The sequence below is a fragment of the Osmerus eperlanus genome, chromosome 11, assembly GCF_963692335.1.
Source record: "Osmerus eperlanus chromosome 11, fOsmEpe2.1, whole genome shotgun sequence".
Lineage (NCBI taxonomy): Eukaryota > Metazoa > Chordata > Actinopteri > Osmeriformes > Osmeridae > Osmerus > Osmerus eperlanus.
In genome coordinates, this window is record NC_085028.1 from 13,796,100 (window position 1) to 13,812,217 (window position 16,118).

At 42.6% G+C, this 16,118-nt stretch overlaps 4 protein-coding genes across 8 annotated transcripts in view; 1 reads left to right on the forward strand and 3 right to left on the reverse strand.

Moving 5' to 3' along the window:
• Positions 1-366: 366 nt before the first annotated feature.
• si:dkey-4p15.5 (zona pellucida-like domain-containing protein 1) lies at positions 367-3,776 on the reverse strand. The gene is made up of 10 exons (XM_062472892.1): positions 3,748-3,776; positions 3,049-3,152; positions 2,678-2,904; positions 2,392-2,576; positions 2,213-2,285; positions 1,994-2,091; positions 1,776-1,859; positions 1,469-1,640; positions 1,185-1,315; positions 367-898 (listed from the first exon to the last, which is right to left on the reverse strand). The coding sequence occupies exons 1-10, from the start codon at positions 3,759-3,761 to the stop codon at positions 757-759; spliced, it is 1,230 nt and encodes a 409-aa protein (XP_062328876.1). The 5' UTR covers positions 3,762-3,776; the 3' UTR covers positions 367-756.
• Positions 3,777-5,501: 1,725 nt separating this feature from the next.
• Positions 5,502-9,900, forward strand: hspa8b (heat shock protein family A (Hsp70) member 8b). Of its 3 annotated transcripts, none has more exons than XM_062473754.1 (9): positions 5,502-5,655; positions 6,743-6,965; positions 7,054-7,259; positions 7,399-7,551; positions 7,668-8,223; positions 8,349-8,551; positions 8,693-8,891; positions 9,031-9,263; positions 9,373-9,900. In XM_062473754.1, the coding sequence occupies exons 2-9, from the start codon at positions 6,761-6,763 to the stop codon at positions 9,604-9,606; spliced, it is 1,989 nt and encodes a 662-aa protein (XP_062329738.1). In that variant the 5' UTR covers positions 5,502-5,655; positions 6,743-6,760; the 3' UTR covers positions 9,607-9,900. The 3 variants fall into 3 exon arrangements, with proteins under 3 accessions (XP_062329738.1, XP_062329736.1, XP_062329739.1); XM_062473752.1 differs by having other exon boundaries at positions 5,504-5,643; positions 6,731-6,965; XM_062473755.1 differs by having other exon boundaries at positions 5,513-5,656; positions 6,756-6,965.
• A 70-nt stretch (positions 9,901-9,970) lies between these two features.
• lim2.3 (lens intrinsic membrane protein 2.3) lies at positions 9,971-11,532 on the reverse strand. Its single transcript, XM_062473756.1, has 5 exons — positions 11,377-11,532; positions 11,002-11,189; positions 10,540-10,689; positions 10,315-10,449; positions 9,971-10,168 (listed from the first exon to the last, which is right to left on the reverse strand). The coding sequence occupies exons 2-5, from the start codon at positions 11,174-11,176 to the stop codon at positions 10,107-10,109; spliced, it is 522 nt and encodes a 173-aa protein (XP_062329740.1). The 5' UTR covers positions 11,177-11,189; positions 11,377-11,532; the 3' UTR covers positions 9,971-10,106.
• A 1,846-nt stretch (positions 11,533-13,378) lies between these two features.
• LOC134029264 (roundabout homolog 2-like) overlaps positions 13,379-16,118 on the reverse strand; it is a 28,487-nt gene continuing 25,747 nt past the window's right edge. For all 3 annotated transcript variants that reach the window (XM_062473332.1, XM_062473331.1, XM_062473330.1), the window contains exons 23-26: positions 15,816-15,923; positions 15,537-15,719; positions 14,755-14,894; positions 13,379-14,045 (exon numbers count right to left, since the gene is read on the reverse strand). In XM_062473332.1, coding sequence (XP_062329316.1) covers positions 14,034-14,045; positions 14,755-14,894; positions 15,537-15,719; positions 15,816-15,923 — 443 coding nt within the window. In that variant the 3' untranslated portion in view covers positions 13,379-14,033. The remainder of the gene's footprint in view (positions 14,046-14,754; positions 14,895-15,536; positions 15,720-15,815; positions 15,924-16,118) is intronic.

Genomic DNA, 16,118 nt, shown 5'->3' on the forward strand with positions numbered 1-16,118 from the left:
GATTTTCTTTACAGAATTTCTTATAAATTAAATGCACGCCTTAAACTGAATTAACCACAAACGGAATAAAATATTTTTCAATTATAAACAACCAGATGTATGTGTCTCATTTTGCATAACATCCGGTAGGGACCCCACAGGGCTGGACTACTTCAGATGTGATTGAGGAGTTTTGGAACGGAAGCAGTGAATCAAAGACACCATCTAGTGGAGAGATAAGATATAGCAAAGAGCGCGCTCCAATTTTTTGGTTTGTGTTGGTGAAAGACCACTTTATATAATATTTAGAAACACCTACAACAACTTCACCATTCTACATTCAAAAGTATCTGTAGTATGAAACACAACAAAGGAAAGGCAAAAATAAATTCATAAAATACTTTAATAATCTGTAACTGCAAATGATTATGTAGAAAAAGCAATGCTAGCATGGAGCAATAATCATATATAATGGGCACACTCCTTATTCTATTATGTTGAACTATATATATGAATATGATGAATATGTGCATGCATTGAGCACTGCTGCTTTGGCACATCTCTATAGCGTATACTGCATGTAAAAATTTAAGTGTATGAAGTTTAGCGTAATATCCCTCCTTCCATCCCACCACTCTCCACGTGGTGTTCATATGGTCTTAATAGCCTTTCTCTACTCATTCTGCTTATGAGCTTCCTCTACATTTTCACAACAGACGTCCTAAGCACTCCAGTGATCTCCCACTGGCTGCTGCTGACTAGAGGTCCTGCCCCTGGTCAGTGAATGTTTATCCATTTCCTCCTCTTGGCCAAGCCAATGAACACAGCCATGGCCACGCAAATGACAACAAGCACTGCTATGATGACCGCCACAGCGACCATGGAGCTGCCTTCAGACTGGGTGGAGGCAGCTGAAAGAGTCAAGTAAAAGAGAACCATACAAATATCAGCAGACACACTCAGGAGAAGCACACAGACCAACAACAAATGTGTTAGATATGACCGTATTCACGTATTTTAGGAAATGTTATCTAACACAAAGATCACAATTTTATGAATCACATGGGGTAAAAAGCCTTACAGTAAGCAGCAGCACCCTCTGGACTTCCTGTAGGGAAGGGAAACCAGAAAATGTTTAGTTATTCCTCTGAGACTGAGATCAACTCAAAACTCTCTCTTATAGATCCATCATGAAGGTCCAACAGACCACAGTATCACTATTACCGTTGTCCACTCTGGTCAAAATGGGGCCGGCGGTCACAGTGGCAACACTGTCAGCCGACCCACCCTGGCTGCCTTGAGTCTCCCTCCTTCTCCTGGCTCCGGCAGAGCAGTTCTGTGTGGTTAATTGTTAGGAACACTTCAGTTTATTCACATAAATGAAATGTAATATGGTGGCCTCAGAAATAAACCGTTCTCTATGTTTAGTATGCTACAGTTTGGGTTTATTAGACTGGTTAAGTGGATGGCGTGGTATAACTATACTTACAGGAAGTAAGGCATTGCAGGTTGACACCTCGCAGAGGCGGGTTACACAGTGGAGGTAGAAGGTGGAGACAGTCATGTTCTTGTGCTGCACAAAACGGAAGGCCTCAAAGGAGAAGTATGCTTTTTGAGACACTCCATTTACTTCAACCTTTGTCTGTCCATCACGGTTACACCTTAGAAGAAACATGAGGAACACGTCACATGCTAATTTAGAGAGGCCAGACACCAAGCTTGAATAGGAATCATCAGAGTTTAACATTTCCGAAACTACACAAAAGGTGTATAGTATGACACAATGAATGACTCACCCGACAAAGAGATCATAATAGGTGCTGTTTGTTGTGGGAATAGGACTTGTTGTGGCATAGCATCGGTCCAGCATCACATTGAACCTTTACAATTTGACAAAGGGATACTATATCACGGCAATTAGGCTGTCGATTCATATGTTTGACTCTCAATTACAAGTTTGAGTTGTCCAACAGTGGTGTACGTCTTACTGTACATGTAGTGGCATCAACCATACCTTTCAGTTAGATTTGTAGCTTTCACCCCCACAAATATCCTGGTCTTCAAATTGATCCCACTCTCAGGGACAATGAGTGCCTGAGTAAAGTTTGTATTCTGTTCCACAGAAGAAAGAAACTATTAGCAACCAATGTACATGTCTGAACTCCTATGTGTTTTGTATTCCCTTTGTCCACCATACAGTATCCTACATGCAGGAAATGTGATGTATACTTACACTGTATAGCTGCATACTCAGTGTGCTAATAAAGCTGCCGTTATTGTCTCTAACTGCAAGACTCACGCCAGATCTGTGATGAAATGAAGCCAATTAGAGTTCACATCATAGTAGGAATAGTTTGTACAGCTAAAAGTAGTTGGGAGATAGTCATAAATGTTTGTGATTAGCCTACTCACACAGCCACTTCAGTGTTGTTGACCAAGTACTGGAGAGGGTACCGACAGGAGAACAAGTACATGATCTGCTGACGGTAGGTGATGGTACCAGCACTGGGATCTAGGGAGTTGATTATACCAGATATATTGACATACTGGACACTGGAGAAGTCGGCGAAGACCCCAGTCCCAACTTCACTAGTCACCTGTTCAAGGATAAAAATGAAAATAAAAGTTTATTTTCATAGGTTTGATGCTATTCAATAATATATCAGTCAGTTTTCCTTTTATCTCTGTAAATAAATACCTTAAAATTGTTCTTGCAAACTGTCATAGCATTTGCAGTGATCGAGAGATTAAATTTCAGGATTGGTGGGTCAGCAGTCCAGTCTGGAATGCCACGACACTCCGAGTTGTAGAACATTGCATTAAGGGCCATCAGAGAGGAATTATATCCACCAAAGTAGACAGGGCAAAGAAAGATGCTCATCTCCATATAATCCGTGCCACATGTCACCTTTATGTCAGAGTTCACTGTGGATAATGAAAGTACAGAGAAATGAAAAACAAACAACAAATATAGTTAAGGACACAAACAATAAATATGACAGAACCTAATTCTAATAGTGATTAAGATTAAATATGTTTGAAGTAAAATGTATAAAGTTTTTTACTAACATGGTGCTCTGAATGTCGAATGTGTGTTGCATAAGGTCTGGGCCTCACACCACAGAATTAGGCCCAGATAGTACACAAGTACAGGACCCCACATTGTTCTTAGTCTGGAAGAAAATAGCACAGACAATTGAGACCAAGGCATTCACCCAAGCCTTTTATGAAGAGACAATCTAAAATAACATTACTCTTGGACCTAACAGTGTCCAGCAAAACTCTGCCTTAAGGGTCATACATCTAACAACATATCAATATATTTATATATTTACATTTAGTCATTTAGCAGACGCTCTTATCCAGAGCGACTTACAGTAAGTACAGGGACATTCCCCCCGAGGCAAGTAGGGTGAAGTGCCTTGCCCAAGGACACAACGTCATTTGGCACGGCCGGGAATCGAACTGGCAACCTTCTGATTACTAGCCTGATTCCCTAACCGCTCAGCCACCTGACCTCCTATTAACAGATGAACTTGGTTTGACCTATTGCTGGTGAATTTACCTCATGTCAAATAAGTTACTATGAAATGTTGTATATCGTCGGACTGCTAAAATGAGCCATTAACAAATGTATTTATATGGAAAACTTGAATGTTCTTGCCCCACACAAATATTGATGGTAATTCTGTGAAAAATACCTAAAACATAGAAAAACTTTACACAGGATAGCAATAAACTACAAGTCCACTGGTTGTATAGACTCACCTGTAGGTCTTCATCTTTCTCTGACGCTACGATACCTTTGCTTCTAGCTACCTTTATTTATACTGAGATAACATGAATTGAGGGGCGTGAGAGGGAATATCTCAAACAAAAGGGTAACATGAGATAGTGAAAACATCATGATATTGGGCTGGACTGCAAAATGGATCCTTGCTCATATTACATGACCAGAAAAGTCCATATTTAACCGATTTTTCTATTTGTATCAATGTATTTCCCAGCATAGATAAGGATTAATATTTAATCATGCACATTTTTTAAATTAAAGTACTTCAGAGAATGGGCTGTATTAAAATTAACAATATTTAAGAGACGTTGAATGCTTTACTTGAAGATAGTCTTGGGATGGCTGAAGACTGGCTGACATTAACATAGATGTTTTTCACAAATAAACATTTTCTTACTTACTGCAATCACAATTCCTTGTTGGTAAATTGCTGTTTTTTAAAGTATTTTTTCTTTTATTTAAAGTCCATATAAAGTTATCTTCGTACAAGAAACAGGAGGTGTGCAGGGTCAAATTAGGTTAGATGTAAATTGCTAGTATGTTGTGTAAAGGACTGTGTACCTTTGGTAAGCCTTTGTCTCTCATTTTTCATTTATTTCCAACAGTATACTTTGTCCTAATAGACAAAAAGATATGTGCTAGGTAATGCACGCACATATTGTACTGCCCATTTTTAGCGATAAGAAAGTTATTGTTCTTCAACACAGTATACTCATTCGGTAATGGAAACGCTTTGTGGTGGCCTCAGGCTTTAAGTCGTGTGTAGAACCCCGATTTAGTTCTCTCACAGAATAAAAGACACACCTTTCTGGGCTAAGCCCTGACTCTTTTGTACCCTAACATGAAAGGGACATTTAACTATCCTAGGTCCCTGGGAGGATGCACAATGTGAGTACAACCTAAAAAGAAGAATGCAATGTTACTGCTAAGGTATCCAGTGACAAATTAGTATTGGATATGGCTTTGTTTGTCTAAACATCCCAGGTCTGTGTTGTTGAAAATATCCCCTTAAAAAACTAAAAATACAATCCACAAACCTTACTATTTATAGTGCTATTGTTAATGTTATCTCTCACATTCTATCACACTTATGATTTGTCTCTTACACACACCTAGATCTAGAACCTTTCTGTCTGCATTTACTGAATTATACTGTCAGTACAAGTCATTCTGGCAAGCCTGAACTCCTAACAGTGTTCCACAGATACAAAAGAAATCCACAGCTCTTGACCTATGATGAGTCACCCTCTTGAGCAGATCCTTAACTGTCTTTGTTCCACCACAAAATGTACATCTTATCTCTTCTGAGATGTAGTCCATATGGGCCGTAATTGACAGGGGTGTGTTTGTTTTTCTGCTGTGATGGATCTCCATGAAAGAATGTATCACTCACAGTACAACAATAGCCGCTGTACAACAATAGCCGCAGTACAACAATAGACAATGGTGTCTATGGATATTTGCAATTGTATGAAGAATAATACTGGTGGTTACCTACTCTTTTAAGGCAACTAGAAAAATCAAGACGTCCCCTCTCACACACCAAACACACGCAAGATGTTTGCATAGGCCTACGTATGGTTGTCGTATTACTGTATTTAATTCAATTAAATCAATAATAAAAATAAACATCTAGAAACTGCTATAGCATTTTTTTATCGTCAGACATAGAGATGGTAGGGTGAAAAGGTTTAATTGGTTCCTTTGTGGTACTTACGAAGTGGTTCGCACTTGATTGGTCAGAACGCTCTCCCTTTTTCTAGAGAGTTCTTCATCTGTCAAAGAAAAGACAGGCTTGCGAAATTCAGGCTCACACGCAGTTGAAGAATCGGAGGGACGCTTTTTAATCCGCTAAACTGCGAGTTATATTGCTATACAGTACAGGTTAGTAAAATAATATTTTATTTCAAATTAGCACTAGCTCTAGTTAGCTATATGCGAACATATTTATGGATTACAGTTGTGTTATTCTTATTGTACAGCTAGCTAGAGCTTGCTCGCTTGATAAGTAGGCCCACTTGTACTGTAGCACTAGCTAGACTCGAGTATTTTGTTCAGAGAAACCTTATTTTTGAGCAACTTTATTACAGTATATGCGGCTCCTAATTTCAAAATATCTAGCTAGAAGTGAAAGGCACTGTAGCTAAGTCTAGTGAATAAATGAGTCCGTTTCTAAACTTGAGCGAGGTTCTATGATGCTGAGTGCATCTAACCCTATAGCTAGCTAAACTTGACAGCAACTGTCATCACTCCACTCACTTGTCTCGCTATATACACAGCAATCATACTAATTGTGGATCATAACTTGAATTGTAAGGTGTTATTGTGGAAATGTCCACCTATTGTTGGTGGTGCTTCAAGGAAAGGTGCACTGACAAATGGCTAAAGTCGCGTTAGCAAGCTAGCTAGAAACCGAAAGAAACGAGAATGAGGGAGAAGCAGATCGAATGTTCCAGCTGGATCTCCTGAAGACGCGCACTAGTGTAGGCCTACCGGTAATACGCTAGCTCGCTACCGATACGATAACAAGGACTTGATTTATTTATTTGTGGCACAGTGTTTACTTGTTAAGTTTACTTAGTTAAAATGTTGTATTATGATATTTGTATTTTAAATGGTCTACATTTAGTCATTTCAAGCTGCAAAAAAAAAAGCCTGATATTCCTGAGTCGACGTAAGGATGGTTTTAGCAGTGCCATTATGTCAGTTGCTGCTGTTTGCTGTGGAAACGCTCTATTGCGAAATAGACAGTTGAGAATTGAACAGGTGCTGGGGTCATTCAGTGAGACTTATGTTCTTAAAATAGCATTTACCGAGGGTAAGCAATCCAATGCTGGACAATTCTAACCACTGTGTCATTGGAATTACTACTGACAAAAACGTAACATGTTCGCTAAATGGTCAGCTCAGCAATATATAATTTGTTTTTAAACCCGTAACTAATGATTAAGAGACGACTTCTGTTGTGTGGAATCTTATTCAGCAGCCATGTCGAAAGGACCAGCCGTTGGCATTGACCTAGGCACCACCTACTCCTGTGTGGGCGTGTTCCAACATGGCAAGGTGGAGATCATTGCCAATGACCAGGGCAACAGGACCACACCCAGCTACGTGGCATTCACCGACTCAGAGAGGCTAATTGGGGATGCTGCCAAGAACCAAGTAGCCATGAACCCCACCAATACAGTCTTTGGTAAGACATTTTGTAATAGGTCAATTGATCAACTAACTTGTGGGGTATTAACAAGGGAATCATTATAGCTTTTGTCATCTCCCCTCAGATGCAAAGAGACTTATTGGAAGGCGTTTTGATGATGGCGTGGTCCAGTCAGACATGAAACATTGGCCCTTCACTGTCATAAATGACTCAACCCGACCCAAGGTCCAGGTGGAGTACAAGGGGGAAACAAAGGCCTTCTACCCTGAGGAGATCTCCTCCATGGTGCTGGTCAAGATGAAGGAGATTGCCGAGGCCTACCTGGGAAAAGTGAGGCCATAATTCAACCTACTGGTTTAACCATTCAGAATACTATTGTCATTATCTCTTTAATGTAGATCACATTATAATTTCTCAAAAGTTGATAAAGACTGATCCCATACAATATTCTTATGTTTTCGTCCTGTAGACTGTGTCCAGTGCCGTCGTAACAGTGCCAGCCTACTTCAACGACTCCCAGCGCCAGGCCACTAAAGATGCCGGGACCATCTCAGGGCTCAACGTCCTCCGCATCATCAACGAGCCCACCGCTGCTGCGATCGCCTACGGCCTCGACAAGAAGGTTAATTCGCTGACTCTACCCCTCTGTTAAATACCTGAGTATGATGCAAGACAGACCTTTTACAGTACTGTGCAGTAATAACACGATTACTTAAGTTGATATTGATTGATTTTCAGGTTGGGGCTGAGAGGAACGTCCTCATCTTTGATCTGGGTGGCGGCACTTTCGATGTGTCAATTCTGACCATTGAGGACGGCATCTTTGAGGTCAAGTCCACAGCAGGAGACACTCACCTGGGCGGGGAGGACTTTGACAGCCGCATGGTTAACCACTTCATCTCCGAGTTCAAGCGCAAGTACAAAAAGGACATCAGCGACAACAAGAGGGCTGTGCGTCGTCTGAGAACCGCATGCGAGCGCGCCAAGCGCACCCTGTCCTCCAGCACCCAGGCCAGCATCGAGATCGACTCCCTGTACGAGGGGGTTGACTTCTACACCTCCATCACCAGAGCCCGCTTTGAGGAGCTGAACGCAGACTTGTTCAGAGGCACCCTGGACCCAGTGGAGAAGTCCTTGAGGGACGCTAAGATGGACAAGGCCCAGGTCCATGACATTGTCCTGGTCGGAGGCTCCACTCGCATCCCCAAGATCCAAAAGCTGCTTCAGGACTTCTTTAATGGGAAGGAACTCAATAAGAGTATCAATCCTGATGAGGCTGTGGCATATGGTGCAGGTTAGAATCCCAAAGTTTTTACCTTTTTCCTTTTCTGCCTCTTTCCTCATCTGTTGTGCTGTTCAGACATAATTTAATGTAAATCCTGTGATATTTACCTAAGTGATTCTTTTTGTGTTAAACAGCTGTGCAGGCAGCCATCTTGTCAGGTGACAAGTCTGAGAACGTGCAGGACCTGCTTCTGCTGGACGTCACCCCCCTGTCCCTGGGCATCGAGACAGCCGGCGGGGTCATGACCGTCCTCATCAAGAGGAACACCACCATCCCCACCAAGCAGACCCAGACCTTCACCACCTACTCTGACAACCAGCCTGGCGTGCTCATCCAGGTGTGAACAGGGGGAAAAACATTTACTAACCAAAATGCTGTAGTTTGGATTTGAACAATCTCAATGGCCCAACTTAGATTTATATTCATGTATTAACTGGAATAGTAGGACTTTCTTCTAACAGGATCTTGTGTTTATCAGGTGTATGAGGGCGAGCGAGCCATGACCAAGGACAATAACCTCCTTGGGAAGTTTGAGCTAATCGGCATCCCGCCCGCGCCCAGGGGGGTCCCCCAGATCGAGGTGACCTTCGATATTGACGCCAACGGCATCATGAACGTGTCGGCCGCTGACAAGAGCACCGGCAAGGAGAACAAGATCACCATCACCAACGACAAAGGTAAACGGCTTCTCAAACATTGACCCAAACTCAGATTGGTGACAATGTTTGTGCGTCCAGTATTATACACATCTCGTAACAGATTCCTCTTCCAGAAGTCTTGTAACCATGGAGCTCTGTCTCTTGTGTCCCTGGACAGGTCGTCTGAGCAAGGAGGACATCGAGCGCATGGTCCAGGAAGCCGACAAGTACAAAGCAGAGGACGATGTCCAGAGAGACAAGGTCTCCTCCAAGAACGCCTTGGAGTCCTACGCCTTCAACATGAAGTCCACCGTGGAGGACGAGAAACTGGCAGGCAAGATCAGCGACGAGGACAAACAGAAGATCCTCGACAAGTGCAATGAGGTCATCAGCTGGCTGGACAAGAACCAGGTATGGGGTTGGACTTGTTGGATAAACACAGCAGGGACTCTTGTAGTTGAGATGGGATTGGCTCATCCATCATCTCTTTTTTACATTTCTATGTCTCTTCCTTCTGTAGTCTGCGGAGAAGGAGGAGTTTGAGGACCATCAGAAGGAGTTGGAGAAGGTGTGTAACCCCATCATCACCAAGCTGTATCAGGGCTCTGGAGGGATGCCAGAGGGCATGCCTGGAGGGATGCCAGGGGGCATGCCTGGAGGGATGCCAGGGGGCATGCCAGGGGGCTTCCCAGGGGCTGGGGGTGCCCCTGGAGGAGGTGGATCTTCTGGACCAACTATCGAGGAAGTTGATTAGTCATTCCCAGCGTTTCTGTGAAACATCCATCAAGTTTAGCTTAAGCCATGGAATGTGCTGGACCATTATTTATCTCACAGTTTGCACATCTATCACTTTGTTTTGGGTCATACATTTTTGTGTGCTGAAAACAGCAACTTGACGGTGACCTTAGGTTGACGGGTCCTTTGCTTACATGTGAATTGTTTGTGGTTTAAACTATTCACGTTTAACATTCACAGCCTGAAATGTGGCTGAATTGTATTTCCAGCTTCCTGTTTGAGCAAATATAAATAAAGGGTCTTTCAAATTCTAGGCTGGCATTCAAACTTGTGTATCATAATCCTTTTGATCTTGACACATTTTATATATGACAAACAAACACTGTGGTACACCCATTTATTATATTTTTCAGGTCAGTTAAACAGGATATTATGTCTGTGTGTAAACCCAGATAACAGTGGTGACAGAGTTCTCAAAGTCATTTGATAGAGAGCTATTCATGGGGTGGAATTGGCAGATCAGCGTGAGTTGGAGTTTCTTGGGCATTCGTGCATCCGGTAGGCACACATGTAAAATATACCTTTCAAAAGAAAAAAGTCAGATATTCAGTGAACGTGGGTATAATCAAATACATTGAAGTAATATTGTAGGCACTTGAATGGTGATCTGTTGGTCTAAGTTTGCTAAGAACCTTCCAGACTGTGACATCACAGCAGATAAACTTACCTGAGAAGAACGTCAGCACCACGGACACCCAGCCCATGATGTAAGACCAGGAGAATCTCCAGTTCCCATAGCGTTTACCGTAGTAATTCACCGTCACCCCTGTGTAGACAGCCATCGCCAGCAGCACAAAGAAACCTGCAGATGACAAAGTCCCGTCACTTCCGATGACATCACTACGAGGACCTGAGATGGAGTTGCTGACCACAGGGATTAGGAAGTACTCACAGGAGATGAAGAAGAGGATGCCGGCTGCGAAGGTCTTGTCAAACCCATCAAAAGAGGAGTAGTGGATGAAGGCCATGACTCCGATCACAATGCCAATGAAACAGGCCAGCAGGGACAGGATCATGAAGGCACGGGTGGCATCCCAGTACGCTAATGAGGGCACACAGAGAGCAAGTCTTTGTAGCTCGCCGATATCTCCAATCATCAATTATAGGATGTTCTCATTACATTATTCATCATGACCATCTGGAGACCGCTGTTTGCTGTCAGTGCTTTAGGGATACGTTCCTGTGTTAGGGCAGTGACCCTGGAGATTATACTCGAGGGTTTAGACCTTATTGAACAGTGCAACTGCAGCATCAGGACTGAGATGAGCAACCCCTCCAGATGACTCAGGTCCTCCCGTCGGCATGACGGGAGGACAGAGACCGCAGCTGTCGTGTGTAACCATGTTTTTCTTACCAATGCTGTCTGTGTGTGTCATACATTTCCCTGGCACACAGTAACGCCACAGGCCCTGGTGCATGTAGTTGTTGGAATGACGGTACTGCATCCAGTAGTCCGTTGCTGTGGAGACCACGAGGAGTATGTTTCCTATCCCAGCGCAGAACAATCCTCCTCCCATGAAGCTGTACATGCTGCCAAACACACTGGCGCACACAGATGCAGTTAGTGACACTGGCTCTGGACTAATAATAGGAGAATATTTCCCCCCTAAGCACAGCATATTATGCATAACATATTTGAGGCTGTTAATCCTACTTAACATCAACATTCCCAATACAACTTTAAATAGAATCGCACATCACATTCTTTGTTTAACCATAGATAACCTACCTTTATTGATCCTGTTTCTGGAAAAAGTGGGAGATTCCAATAATTCAGGGGATTGTTAAAGCACTCCAGAGCCCAATATTGCCCAGGCTGTCAGGAAAGTTTTGTTTGTGTGTAGGAACCCCAGTGAACAAACGGCCAAGTAGAACAATGATGCACGCTGAGCCACCACCAATCACAGAGAATGAGGTTAGTGGTTTATGGAATCTGCTGAAAAAACAAAACTATGAAAGCATTTGCAAGTCTCAGTAATACTGATGACATGGGGGTTTCAATTCACAGTGCTGCACTATCATCCACAGTGGACATCCGTTCTGCAACAGGCTCAAACTAATGCAACGTTCACATAGTTTATTCTAAATAGAAAATGTATGCTATTCAACAATATATTGTTCATGTTAGCATAATTTAGATTACAATATAGATTATATTTTCATGCATTCGGAATTTAATTGTACAGGTATGGATGTAGACACGGTGTCATGATTATGATGAATTATTTATAACATTTTCATACATAATTAATGCATTGCCCTTATTAAATGAATACCTCCATTACTGAATCTTTGACAAGAAGGATCAAAATCAATCAAAATTATTTTACTGGTGTCAGGTGTGTTGAAACATCTGTTGTCAATGAAACAAAGGTTATTTTGAGTGTAACAAGCAATGTCACAAAACCACAACCTGAGATGTTTGATTGTGGTGTGTTTGCATACACTGGTATTACCAGAGAAAGACCATGAAGTAGTAAGTTCTCAATGTCGTCACTAGATGGCGCTTTCTACCTAGCTGCTAAAATGGACGTATGGAACCTGTTCCAACATGTTCTTCAGTTGTCTAATCTGTAAACTTTCTTTAAGAATACAAATAAAAATCCATTGTAATCCACATAAGTATTTCCAATATTATTTGAGGTAAAATAAATTCAAGACTTAATTTCGGCAACAGAAGAAACTGCCTCTCTACATAGGAAGTATTTCTGGGATCTTTTGTTTATAGTGCTGTATGTACCATTACAAGAAGTTCATTAAATCACTTTCCCTAAATCTATAATCTCGTCATCCACCAATGAAACACAAAAATATGATTTTAATGATTAAGGCTGCAGTGGAAGTTCTATTCGGCCATTGCATCATATCATAATCATATCAAAAATACATCCAATCATTTTCATAATCCTGTCGTTTACCAGTAATTTTAGGGTATTAAACATCAGCATAGTAGTAACCGAACGCTTATTATACTGTCTGTATGTATTATGTATTTGATATAGTGATGACTATATACAATAACGGATCGCTCTTGCTTTTATTAAATCCCATCATCCTCCTCATCATTATCAGTTCACTACAGTAGAAATACAAACCAAACAAAAACAGGTTCTGCAGACTGAACAGAACGAGCAGAGCAAGGCCAGATTTAGTTATATTTTTATACTGCTATATCTGTTTGAGTCCGGTGCTGGGATGCTGAGTATGGTGTATGTTTAATAATATTACATTTTGGGGGGGAAGGGGCGTGTGTGAGGGGGGGGGGGGGGAACGGAATCCATGGAACAAACAGACATTGCAATATTTAAAAAACAATGAGCCTACCGCAAATTAAATGGATAATACTGTTGTTCTTGGTGGACATTAAACTAAGCAAACAGGCACAGTGCTCCTGCCCTGTTACCTCATCTAAAACCAACACTGTTTACCTGAAGCCAGCGAAAATACTATTTTTATTTGCCAAGCAGGAAGCAGTTTACCTGGGGATAGAATGTCACAGGTGGAGTGTGACATCGCACGCATGCCCTTCTCCATTCTGATGCTCCAAGCCAAACAACTGATTTTGCAGCCTGCCACAGACAGGCCCTCTCTTTCTCCCCTCACAACACAAACCAACGCTACAGTAGAGCTTACTGTTGAAAATGTGTTTTGTAAAACACGGCTCTCTGTTCTGTCTGATAAGACATTACCAAACAAAAGTCATATTTAGATAATAAATGTTTCAGACACTGTCAGAGTAACAAATGTTTTATTGATCTTTTTTCAAAATCATGGCAGAATAAATTAAAGGATGTTTAACAAGGGTACTGGTTCACACACCTTTGGTACAGAATAAGCAGGAAGCTGACTCCACAATTACAGAGAGAAACTGTAAACCAACACACACACACGTACATTATGTGCACACACACACACACACACACACACACGTCTAACTCAAAAGGTTTTGTTAACTCATCTGCTTTATATTTTCTTGTCTCGCGTAAAACAAACATCATCATGGTTTTGGGGTTAACATGTAAACATAAGGTACATTCGAATATCTTCAGAATAATACAGACTCACTGATGACATTTTTGTTTTCTCAAAATACAATATTCTCTTTCTTTAATGTAGATCATATCAATAAAAAGTTATCAAAGACGTCTATGTACATATTGACGAAGGGCGAAATGTCACATAAATAATGAATAAATAATTAAATAGAGAAAAAAAACATGAAAACAAACATTAGGCAACATTAAAACAATAATGAAAAGGCAGGTGTCAGGCCTTAATGCTTCATCTTCAGTTGTTCTTTGATACCATGGCAACAGGCTGATGATCAGTGAAGTGGGAGGAAGGAGAAGAAGAAAGAGACTGTCGTGTCACATAATCTGCCTCCATCTATATGAGGTTCTGAAAGCAAACAAACATCCAACACAATCAGCGCTGGGACTGGAGCCAAGGACTAATCCTAACACTGACAGTGTAATTTAGCGGAAGCTTAGCCACAGGAACACTGTGAGAGTTCTGGTTTGCTCCTATTATTTCCACTGACATTCCTGAGACAACTGTGAAAACATTCATTTGAATGCCTACCCTCAATTATCTATGAAAAGATGTGAAAACATCTCAAATCCTATTTAAGGTATGAATGTCAACACGTCGGATAAACTTTGCTGTTCAAGATCACAAGACTATAAGCCCAGTGACAGGTGGAAAACTTAACGATGGCCCCATGGGTTAATGTGTGTTCTGGCTCGCTGCCTGTACCAATCACACACTGATTAAGACCATGCAAGACCCACACACACACACACACACACCCGACCTGACCCTATTATCCATTTACATTTAGTCATTTAGCAGACGCTCTTATCCAGAGCGACTTACAGTAAGTAAAGGGACATTCCCCCGAGGCAAGTAGGGTGAAGTGCCTTGCCCATAGACACAACGTCATTTTGGCACGGTCGGGAATCGAACCAGCAACCTTCTGATTAATAGCCCCCTTCCCTAACCGCTCAGCCATCTGACCCCTCCAAGCAACCAGAGCACACGGCCCCTCCTGAGCTGAGACCACGTGTGTTTCCTGTGTGAGAAGAGCACATTGAGAGTCTGGACTCACCTCGTCCCTTCTCCTCCCCGCTCCAGGAGCCCTGGGCCCCGAGGAGGCCCGTGGAGAAGCCCCTCTGCCCAGGGACCCGTAGGCTGACAGCTGGCCCCTAGGGAGGAAGCTGGACTGGCAGCACTGGATTACATCCGTATCTGCAGATGACAAAAGACTCCAATCACCCAAAAGTGCAGCTGGATATATATGGGTTAAACCCTAAGTGATGGGTCAGAATGGACCCCCTCCCCAACCTCTCTGGGTTGAGATCGGCGGATTGCTGCTGGATGTGTGTGCTTAAGCTGATGGAGACTTTTAAGTCCAGGGGGGATTTGCATGAACGTGATTCAGAGACAAAATCCAGATATTGGCCTGTACACTACAATATGTGCTTTCCCTGTACATCATGCACGGTGGATAGTATATCTAATAATCAGGTTTTTGCTTTGTGTGTTATGACATGTCTTTAGTAGTCAGTAGTCTCTTTTACCGAGCCTGTTCAAGGCGAGAATGTTTTGTCATTATGCAGCCTTGCAGTTCTATGTTTGTTGTACCAGCATTAAGCCGGCAGGGGAGGTAGTTAAAGATCCCAATAACGTCTGTGTAAAAGGAGAGCCAGCATGGCAGGACTACACACACTAAACGCCGACGCCACTTCGCATACAGGGAGGCTGTGTGTGATATTCTGGGTTTGCTGCCTTTTTTGGTTCGGTGCAAACAAACACAGTTTGATAACGAGGGGGGTCTTCTTTATGGCAATATTGAGAAATCTATGTTGAAAATGAGCTTGAGACACCTACCCTGTGGCAACCACTTGGCCGCCCCTCTCTTCTGGGGCGAGGAGTACTCCCCCTTCCTCTGCATGGCGGGCAGGCCCCCCTCTCTCTTATCTCTGTCCGCAAACTTCCTGCTGTTGCCCAGTGACTCTTCCAGAAGCTGCAGCGAGCTGTCTGACGGGGGCGGGGCTGGCGGAGGAGGCAGGTCTGGCGGAATGGTGGGTTTGACAGCTCTTTGATTAGCAACATTCTACAGCCATACAGTCCATCAGGAGTATCAGTGTAGAGGGGCTGGTGTTGTACCTGCTTGGTTGTGCTGCTCTCTCCTGTGCTGACTGTCCTGAGGGGCTCTCTTCTTGATCCTGGTTCTGTGGCCGTGTGACGCCGCCGGCTCAGGGGGAGAAGATTGTTCTGACAGGAGAGAACAGGGATGTCACGCCCAAGAGGTTCAGAGGGACCGAAGCAAACCGAGGCAATTCAGAATAAATGGAATGTGATTCTAATGTACAAACACTCTCCTTATATAATCTCAGTGATTTTTAAACGATCTCCGTGAATATTCATGGGCCTACATCGCTGTGCTGTCGTAAAGGGTGGTAAGTAATA

Coding starts and splice junctions, on each gene's coding strand:
- si:dkey-4p15.5 (XM_062472892.1), bottom strand. Junction 2,092..2,212: donor TGAGTATGCAGCTATACAGT/GTAAGTATACAT, acceptor TCTGTGGAACAG/AATACAAACTTTACTCAGGC. Junction 1,641..1,775: donor TATTATGATCTCTTTGTCGG/GTGAGTCATTCA, acceptor GTTTCTTCTAAG/GTGTAACCGTGATGGACAGA.
- hspa8b (XM_062473754.1), top strand. CDS start 6,761: ATGTCGAAAGGACCAGCCGTTGGCATTGACCTAGGCACCACCTACTCC. Junction 8,224..8,348: donor GGCTGTGGCATATGGTGCAG/GTTAGAATCCCA, acceptor TGTGTTAAACAG/CTGTGCAGGCAGCCATCTTG. Junction 9,264..9,372: donor GCTGGCTGGACAAGAACCAG/GTATGGGGTTGG, acceptor TTCCTTCTGTAG/TCTGCGGAGAAGGAGGAGTT.
- lim2.3 (XM_062473756.1), bottom strand. CDS start 11,176: ATGTACAGCTTCATGGGAGGAGGATTGTTCTGCGCTGGGATAGGAAAC. Junction 10,690..11,001: donor GACACACACAGACAGCATTG/GTAAGAAAAACA, acceptor TGCCCTCATTAG/CGTACTGGGATGCCACCCGT. Junction 10,169..10,314: donor GGTGCTGACGTTCTTCTCAG/GTAAGTTTATCT, acceptor TTCTTTTGAAAG/GTATATTTTACATGTGTGCC.